This window comes from Podarcis pityusensis (assembly GCF_964106645.2).
Source record: "Podarcis pityusensis genome assembly, chromosome: 1".
Lineage (NCBI taxonomy): Eukaryota > Metazoa > Chordata > Lepidosauria > Squamata > Lacertidae > Podarcis > Podarcis pityusensis.
In genome coordinates this window covers 114,182,396-114,192,443 of record NC_138028.1, presented here as the reverse complement: position 1 = coordinate 114,192,443, position 10,048 = coordinate 114,182,396, and the positions used below count along the sequence as shown (strand labels likewise).

The following is a 10,048-nucleotide window of genomic DNA, read 5'->3' as shown; positions in this document are numbered from 1 at the left end:
AAATGCAGACATGAGCGTCATTATGCAACAGGGCTGTGAGAAGGAAAGGCTGCGGCTGTCTGTAGCGACTTCAGCTTGATATGCCACCCACCCACTGCACCCCTCGGTCATCTACAAGCCGTGGTTGTGCTTTCTGTCCCAAGCAGGCTGTCCAGAAGTCTCTGCTAGCCAGTCAGTCTTCAGCCCACATTGCACATGGCAACATTCGTTCATGGATTTCAAAGGAAATTGGCTGGAAATGCATTCCAGCAAAGCTGAGGGGTAGCAGGACCAGAAGAAGGAACAAAATAATTCCACATATCCAGCGCTGCTATTAAGTGCCTTGAGTTACCAGCTCAGGGCTTTGTAGCGTTTAATGTTTCAGTATCCATCAGTTTTGCGTCTATAGATAGGATGGTCCAAGGATGATTTGGCACAGAAGGTAACAGCCTCGTGGGGAATGGAGATGTCTTAGTGCTGCACTGTTCATCCTGTAAACAGAAATGGAGGAGGGAGGAGGCTGAGATTTGCTGTTGTGCGAAACTCAAGGCATTTAACTGTGGAGTAATGAAACTGAACATTTTGAAGGTTACAAAGGAGAATGGACTACACACTGAAGGATGCTGATTCTCCCAGTGTCATTAAGTAGCACCTGCTTGATGAAGTAGAAGAAGAAGAGTTTGGATTTGATATCTCGCCTTTCACTCCCCTTCAGGAGTCTCAAAGCGGCTAACATTCTCCTTTCCCTTCCTCCCCCACAACAAACACTCTGTGAGGTGAGTGGGGCTGAGAGACTTCAACAAAGTGTGACTAGCCCAAGGTCACCCAGCAGGTGCATGTGGAGGAGCGGAGACGCGAACCCGGTTCACCAGATTACGAGACTACCACTCTTAACCACTACACCACACTGACTGAAGAGTGGATTTTTAAAAATCGAAAGGTATGCCACATGCTACAACAATAAGGACATGAAAGTACAGTGGGTTATTTCCAGGTGTGGTGAAGGGGGTGTGTGTGGAGCTATGGAGGTCCCCCTCCCAAGGTTAGTATTGATGCTGTTTACCTGGGCAGAGCTAAGCCAAGCAGGGTGCTGAAGAAGGCAGTACCATGGGAACAACCTCACCATCACCACTGTGCCCTGTCCCAGTCCTATCCAGGTAAGCAGCAGCAACACTGGAGTCAGAAGGGAAACTCTGTGGCTTCATTCCAACAAAGGCAGCATGACTGGCTATGTGCAGAATCCAACATAGTACCGAGTGAACTTTCCATCAGTGGAAGGATTTCTGCTTGTGCAACAGAGTGGTCCCCCCCACCTCTCCTCCCCCAGTGTACCCCCTAAATCTGTTCCATGGGTTCCATTAATCCTGCAGAGCAGATTCGGGGAGGGTGAGAGGTGCACACACAGAGGGAAGAGAGAGGAGAAAGTCCCATGGCAGAAGCAGAAATCCTTCCACTAAGGGGGCACGATAGGCAAACAGCGCCCTATTTCCTGTTTTTCTCCAAAGTTTTGAAAATGTGAAAGTTGCAGTGATGAATTGTAATACCAAAAAAAGTACCCTAGCGCCACCTCTCCCTCTTCACTCCCAGCCTCAGCACACATGGGCAACAATTCCACACAGTGTCGTCGGTTGTCTCCTCCTGATAATTCGAGCCACTGCATTGGCAAAACTGGCCCCCACGGTCAACGCTAACTTGCCTCATGGGGATACTTGGATCCCAAGCAATTGAGATACATGTCTCTCCTGCAACCGGACTTCCTTCTCTTGGACACGCTCCATCCCATTACAACTTTATGAGGCTTCTTCTTTTAACTGTTCAGATAAAACAGTCACCCAGATACAGAAAACAGAGTGATGGGATGCAAAGCCTTTAATGTGACTTGGAGCCATTTCGCGACCCCGTGGCAACTTAATTCTCAGGGCTCTGTCGCAAGGGGAAAACCAGGTAGGAAAACAATTACCTATGCTTCTCAAAACAGCAGAAACATTTGAGGATGCAGCTCATCTAGTTGCGGAGCAGCTTCTGCTTCTGTTCTTCAGGGGTCACTTCTGGGGTCTTATTGAGGTTAGGCTCACCTGGAAAGAAAAACAAAGCTTTTTTTAAAAAAAAAGTCTCCACATAGGTCACGTGAGCCAGCTATTATGTGGCCTTGACTGTCTAAGTGTGGCCTAGCAGTTGAAGTGTTGGACTATGTCCAGGAAAGCCTGGGTTGGTTCAAATTCCCAATCAATCATGAAACTTCTTGGCTGGCCTAGGGCCTCTCAGCCTAATGCACCTCACAAGATGGCTGCAAATGGTGGTGGTGGGTGGAGAACTGTATATGCTACTTAAATTCTGCATTAGCCTTGAGAACCAGGAGATGCAGACACAGTTAAGCACATCTATGGCACAATTCCATACACGTCTACTGAGAAGTAAATCCCGTTTGAGCACAATGGGGCTGACTCCCAGGTAAGTGGGCAAATCAGGGTGGGGAACCTCTGGTCCGCAGGCCTATTTAGGTCCAGCAGACCTCTCCATTTGGCCCATAGGCCATATTGGCCAAGCCATGCCTACCTGCCATCATATATGACAGAGGTTTTCAACCTTTCTGAGTCCATGCTCCCTTGACCAACTACATTCTTTCTGCAACAGCCCTGTGGGGCTCAGGAGTCCATTTATGTCACTCCTCACCTGTAGAACTGACAGGCTCTCACCCTTTTTTGAACACCCTCCCTTGTGGAGTGTTCCCTCAGTCTCCTCTCCCCTCTCCTTGGAAGTCCTCTGGGCAGCCGCTACTGCTGCCCCGATCTCTGAGCTGTCCTCTCCCTGCCCCAAAGAGAGTTGCCTCCTCACACTGCCCCACAGGGACCTGGGACTTGTCTGTCCATTCCCAACATCAAGGGCTGGTGGACTGGCTGGCTGGGCTCCCTCACCTGCTTGCTTGCTTGCTTACTCTGAGGCCACCTCAGCTCCTGGCAACCAGCACCCCCTGACCAGCCCCAGATACACGATTCGCCTGGGGAGCTTGCAGTCAGGGCTGCTGCACAAACAGCTGTGCAAGCCTTTGGGAGGCAGAGACATGAGAGGGCATCAGAGGAGGGAGGGAAGGAAGGAGGGACAGAGGCCAGTGTTGCCCACAGCACCCCTGACCATCATTCAAGGCACCCCAGGGTGTCATGACACACTGGTTGAAAACCACAGATATATGACATCAGGTGTGGAGCAGGCAAAAGCCTGGTCCAGCTAAAAGAGATTTTCAGGTGCCACCAAGAGGGATGGGAGAATCTGCCAGTTTCAGGTTCTCTCCAATTCTCATTTTTTCCAGTCTTAAATTCAGTTCTCCACAATCCCACACCAATTTGCAATTTAATTTAAAAAGTCCTCCTGAAAACCCACCAGCATTTTAGTTCAAATTTATCCTAATAGACACATTTATATATGCAATTTTGCCTAGCATAGAAATCTTTGCAAAGCAATTTCCCATAATCAACGCTGTCATTAGCATATACGCCGCCAGGGTGCAAAGATCCACCCAGCGCCCCCAAATTTGGTTTAGCCCCCAAATTAACTTTTATTATGCTTATGTCAAACACCACGCTTACGCCTTATCTCTTGTTTACAAAAGAAGGGAGGAAAAAGAAACAAACTATTTTATTTACTCATTTATTTACAACACACTTATACTTAAGTATACACCACCACCACAATTAAACTTATAAGTATTGTTTAGGCACCTACTTAGGAGAAACATCAGTCGTGTCAAAGGTGCCGCTGACCCTGCTGCCACATAGCAGCTCAATACAATACGTAATATAATATGTCGATGTAAGGGTTAATTTCGCGTGCATGGTGCTGTTGTGAATGACAAGCGCTGTCGTTGGGTCTGACAAGTGCCGCCATTGTGAATGACAAGCACCACTGCTGGAGCAGCACGTCTTTGGTAAATGAGCGCACAAAGTCAAAAGTCCTTTAGTGAAACAGTAGGTATACATTTCGGTAATACCTAGGTATATATGTATTTTGTTTTTCTAGCTTGATCAAAATTATTTATTATTTCATAACAGGTAGATAGTTAAGAGCTTAGGTGGCTTCAGTGGCGGGTGCCTGGTGCCCCCCAGAATTCGGGGCCCGGGTGCCCTGCACCCCTTGCACCCCCGGGTAAAGACGGCCCTGCCTGTAATATAATGCTCTTTTATTTTGTTAGTTTCACTATTGTATGCATTTTATGCATGTTTCTCTGGCATATTCTCTCCCCCCCCCCCCCCACACACAGAAGTTGGCTAGAGAACTGCATTGCAAAATCTAGAGAAGTTCAGATTTTGATGGATAGCTGTGTTTCGGTTCACATACTATTTCAGAAAGTGTCAACATGTTTGCCTTTAAACAAGAACAGAATTAGATTTCTTCCTAAACACTGATTTCTGATGCCTGCAAAGCCCTGTGAAAAAGAATTTGCAAATCCTGATGATCAGCTGAATGGCAGGTTTTGAGAAGCGCCTTGCAAAGTGGCTCTGCAATGGGGTCCTGAAGAATGCTTTGCAATGGGCTTCGCCAGACCCAGCAATCAGCCGATATAGTTGTACAGGACTGCAGCTTCAGTTCTCGTTGATGATGAATCCTTCGCTTTCTCCCACTGAAATCAATAATCTTTTGTATGTGTGCTGATTGGCTAATCATTTTTCAACCTTTCCAGACCCAGGACCCACTGTTAACCCAAACATGCATTCATTGGGGGCTCCATTTCTTAACCAATTACCATATATTTGCATGATGGTAGGGCCCCTGTCATGACCCACTTTGGATCAGGCTGTGACCCACTAGCAGGTCCCAGTCAAAAAGTGGGGAAGATCACAGCCATTTTCCCTCAGCAACTCAATCTCCCTTTCCAAACTCACACTTAATATCACTATAATGTTAACATAAAACATAAGCTGTAGAATTCTATTTACAGCAATGCTTTTCCTACAGATAACATAGACAAATTCCATCCCCATCAGAATGTCGGCTGCAGTTGGTTTCATTAGTTTTAATCCAAGTTAATTATCACAGTGTATGATGAAGGGCTTTCTAGCTATTCCCTTTTCCCATTCCGTACTAGCAAAGGAATGTTCCATATTAATGAAATGAAAGCTTCTACATCGACTTTCCGTTTTGGAGTGCATCACATTAAAATCATGTAAAATTAGCAATGGAACCTGTTCTTTATTTTTCAGTACAAATGACTTGGCCCATGGGATTCCAATGATATTAAGTGCCTACAATTAGTGGGACGTGCTGTAATAACAGGCGGAGGATTTGCTCAGCCAGAAAAAGAAACCAGCCCTCGCTATTTACTTAGAAAAGGTGAGCATTACTTTCCCAGCAACCTTGGCATTCAGCAAATAAATAACAAGTTTAATAGAAGTTTAATAGCTTCTATTAATATAGTCTGAGCTTTTTCTTTTGGATGCTTCACCAAACTTTTTATCGGAGATTTAGAAACCAAGGCCCCACCCCAAAGCGTTCATGATCACGTGTAATAACTGATAGCCCTGGATGGGAATGTGTAGATTCCAACCCATATCAAAATATGCACTCAGCTATTTCAGTGGAGCCCAGAAAGGCATTGCAAGGAAAGTATAGGGAAATGTGAATCCAGATGCCTATATAAATCTGATCTCCAATGCTCGATCTTTCACTCTGCAGCTATATCATAGAATCATAGGAGTGCAGAATTGGATGGGACCCCAGGGGTCATCTGGCCCAACCCCCTGCAATGCAGGAATCTCAGCTAAAGCATCCATGACCATCCAACCTCTGCTTAAAAACCTCCAAGGAAGGAGGCGGTAACTCCTACTGAAACCAATGGAAGGCTGTAGCACAGTATGCAAAAATGATGTCCCCCAAACCCTGTATATGTTCAGATGCACAAATGAAGGTGTTGAGCACCTGGCTGCTTCAATAGAGCAAAGAAGAGTTTGGATTTGATATCCCGCTTTATCACTACCCGGAGCCTCAAAGCAGCTAACATTCTCCTTTCCCTTCCTCCCCCACAACAAACACTCTGTGAGGTGTGTGGGGCTGAGAGACTGCAGAGAAGTGTGACTAGCAGCTGCATGTGGAGGAGCAGGGAATCGAGCCCAGTTCACCAGATTACGAGTCTACCGCTCTTAACCACTACACCACTGTGCCCCTCTGGATGTTATGTCTCCAGTTCCCATCAGCCTCAGATAGCATGACCGACAGTCATAGATCATGGGAGGTGTGATCCAACAGCTTATGGAGGGCTACATCCCTTCAACAGAGGAAAGTGGACTTGCGTGCGTTGACGAAGATCTGCTTCCTATCCTGAAATGTCAACCTGAGAGGCAGCAGTGAGTGAGTTGTGGCTGGCTCAGGGAGAGCTGTTTCCCATAATGCAGCGATGGCAGCGGTGAAGGATAAGCGAGGCAGCCATGGAGCAGGGGCAGGTGGCGCTGCCATTAGTGGCGGTGGCTGGGACCTGAACCACAACAAGCCAAGACACGGGGGGGGGGCAATGATGCCAGAGGCGGGAGGCCAAGCAGACACAGTACATGAAGCTGCGGTACATGGGAGGCCCACCAAATGGGTAATAATAATAATAATAATAATAATAATTTATTTATACCCCACCCATCTGGCTGGGCTTCCCCAGCCACTCTGGGCAGCTTCCCAAAAAATATTAAAATACCGTAATACATCAAACATTAAAAGCTTCCCTAAACAATCCTACTGCCTGCAGGGATCTGTGCAGGGAATACCCAGCAGGACAGAACTCTCCTACTCTCTGCGGTGTGGTTGCAGGCAGCAGCGGAGGAAGCTGCTCAGCTGCCCGGGGCGGCACGCCCAGGGGCAGGATGAGCTGCCCATAGGGGCAGAGCACACTGCAGGGCCTCTGGAGTCTGCCTGCCTCCTCCCACTCAGCCGCTCTACAGCTGGGGGGAGGCAGCGGGCAGACGGTTTGGGCAGTGTGGAGCCTGCGCATTCCCAATCCACCACGTCTCTCCCAGGAGAGACATGTGACTCGGGCATGCTGCAGGCCCTGCAGTGAGTGCCACCCGGCATTTTGTCACTCCCCTCAGTGGTAACACCTGGGGTGGCCTGCGCCTACCGCACCCCCTTTCCTCTGCCCCTGGTTGTGGGGAGGCGGGGAGACGCAACATCTCCTTCCCTGCCCCTCCAAACTGCATAGGGTTTTTAAAGCTCTGATTAAACACTAGCCTGTCCCTCAAATTAATTTGGGGATGGATCTGGGACAGGTGTTTTCCAGGTTGACCAGAGTTTATTAACATCTAGATACTAACAAACTGCCATTAGTGATTTATAAATCTCAGGGTTTGGGGGGAGGGGGTATTTTAGAATTCCCAAGCAACACTATAACTCGTTGCTCATAGCTGAATCTGGCTACATTTTTGTACTGGCTAATTTCTTTTACATAGAGACCTATTAGTCTGTGCACGCTTGCATAAGGTGCGATCTGTTAACTGCAGGGTTGAATACCTTATTTTAGTAACTATGACTGAATGGAGATGGAATAAATATGGTGGCACGTCCAAAATCCTAACAACCCACACAACCACAGCAGCCTTGAACGATATATGCTCAGAAATGGAGAGAGAGAACGATGCCAATAAAAGGAGAAGTGGCAGACGAAACTGATGAAATATGCAGAATTAGAAAATTTAACGAATAGAATGAGAGAATGGGAAGAAGGAGGCTTCAAGGAAGACTGGAAAATGTTTGTAGAATATCTGAAGAATCATTGTAAGCAGGATAAAACATTAGCAGGGTTACAGCAAATTCAGCAGTTTAAATTAAGTAAAGATATAATGAAAATGGGGATAAAAGAAAATATAGGGAGTAATTGGGATACGCAGTGGTAATGGATAACGAAAATGAACCGTGGAGTGGGGGAAAGGGGGAAGTTGATGATTATTGTATGGTTATATTGATTTGAATGTGAGAATCTGTAATGGAAAATTAGATTAAAAACAAAACCCATCCAAGGCATGCTTGCTGATGTTCTCTTACCATTTAGTGGAGCACAAGGTTTTGTGCCTTGCTGTACATCCGCAGTCCCTTTTCCATTCAAAGAATCCTTTGGTGAGATCTCAGAGTCAGATGGTTTGGGCAGGGAATTGAGAGAGTGCACTTGAAGGATGACAGAGGTATGGGACAAGTCCACAGATGGCCTTTCACCACCGCTTTCCTTGCTCTTCTCATTTGGTGTCTCCATTGCCACCTCTTCTAGCAACGGGTCTGTAGCACATCGGCTTTGGCCTTTCTGTTCCTTTCTCTCCCCACCAGCTTTTGGCACTTGTTCTTCTACAGAACAGTAACAATTTCTTTACTAAATTCAGATTATAAATTATTTGCAGGAATATTGGCGGATAGATTAAAAAAGATTTTGAAGAGAATTATCAATGACGATCAAGCGGGCTTCATTCCAGGGAGGCAAATGTATAATAACACAAGAATGGTGATCAATACATATTTGGATATGAGGCCTGATAAAAAAACTGCACTGATGCTGGTGGATGCTGGAAAAGGCTTTTGATAATGTGTCTTGGAAATTTATGGAGAAAACTATTGATGTAATGGAATTAGGAGAGAAAATTGGATGCGGCATAAAAGCGATATATAAAAATCAAAAAGTCAAATTGATAATAAATAACAATTTATCAGAAACGTTTAATATTTCTAAAGCCATCAGACAAGGCTGCCCACTATCACCACTTTTCTTTATAACAACAGTGGAAACATTATTAAAGGAAATAGGGGAAGAACCAAGAATAAAAGGGATCAAATTGGGAAATAGATCTTACAAATTAAAAGCATTTGCCGACGTCATCATTACGATAGAAAATCCAACAGAAAGTATAACAGAAGCAATGGGAAAAATGAATGGTTTCAGGCTTTAAACTGAATAAAGATAAAACAAAATTATTAGTGAAAAATATGAACGAACAAGAAAAATTAGAGCTAGTAAATAAGACCGGGCTAACGATAACAAACAAAGTTAAATGCGTAGGAATCTGGATCACGGTAAAAAGCATAAATTTATATAATGATGACTATGCCAAAACATGGAAAGAAATAAAAAAAGACTTGGAGATTTGGAATAGGCTAAATTTGTCACTATGGGGAAGGATAGCTACAATAAAGATGACTGTGCTACCGAAAATGTTGTTTCTTTTTCAAACAATCCCAATAATAAGAAGACTAAATTGCTTTAAGGAATGGCAGAGAGATTTGGCAAAATTTATATGGCAGGGCAAAAAACCCAAGGATAAAGTACAAACTGCTAATGGAAATGAAAGACAGAGGGGGGTTTGCATTACCAGACCTCAAATTGTATTATGAGGTAGCATGTTTAGTATGGCTTAAAGAATGGATGATTTTTTAAAAAGCAAATATATTAGACATCGAAGGCTGAAAAAATAGGTTCGGCTGGCACAGTTATCTGGGATATACAGTGGTACCTCGGGTTACAAACACCTCAGATTACAAACACTTCGGGTTACAGACTCCTCTAACCCGGAAGTAGTACATCGGGTTAAGAACTTTACCTCAGGATGAGAACAGAAATCACACGGCGGCAGCATGGCAGCAGCGGTAGGCCCCATTAGCTAAAATGGTACCTCAGGATAAGAATGGTTTCAGGTTAAGAATGGACCTCCAGAACAAATTACCGTATTTTTCGCTCTATAAGACGCACTTTTTCCCTCCTAAAAAGTAAGGGGAAATGTGTGTGTGTCTTATGGAGTGAATGCAGGCTGCGCAGCTATCCCAGAAGCCAGAACAGCGAGAGGGATCGCTGCGAGTGCTCCCTCTTGCTGGTCTAGCTTCTGGCTTTGCTGCGCGAAGCCTCTTCAGGGCACGGGGAGCCTTCATCCCGCTGCCCTGAAGAGGCTGTGCAGCTATCCCAGAAGCCAGAACAACGATCCTTCTCGCTGTTCTGGCTTCTGGGATTCAGAATAATTTTTTTCTTGTTTTCCTCCTCCAAAAACTAGGTGCGTCTTGTGGTCTGGTGCGTCTTATAGAGCGAAAAATACGGTAAGTTCATAACCAGAGGTACCACTGTAAT

General features: G+C 45.5%; 1 protein-coding gene across 5 annotated transcripts in view; it reads right to left on the bottom strand.

Moving 5' to 3' along the window:
* Nucleotides 1-308: 308 nt before the first annotated feature.
* PDE1A (phosphodiesterase 1A) overlaps nucleotides 309-10,048 on the bottom strand; it is a 135,888-nt gene continuing 126,148 nt past the window's right edge. For 4 of the 5 annotated variants that reach the window (XM_081024168.1, XM_081024170.1, XM_081024169.1 and 1 more), the window contains 3 exons: nucleotides 7,993-8,286; nucleotides 1,940-2,054; nucleotides 309-470 (listed from right to left, as the gene is read on the bottom strand). In XM_081024168.1, the coding sequence (XP_080880294.1) occupies nucleotides 1,984-2,054; nucleotides 7,993-8,286 (365 nt within the window). In that variant the 3' untranslated portion in view covers nucleotides 309-470; nucleotides 1,940-1,983. The remainder of the gene's footprint in view (nucleotides 471-1,939; nucleotides 2,055-7,992; nucleotides 8,287-10,048) is intronic. The other variant, XM_081024172.1, reaches the window with a different exon arrangement.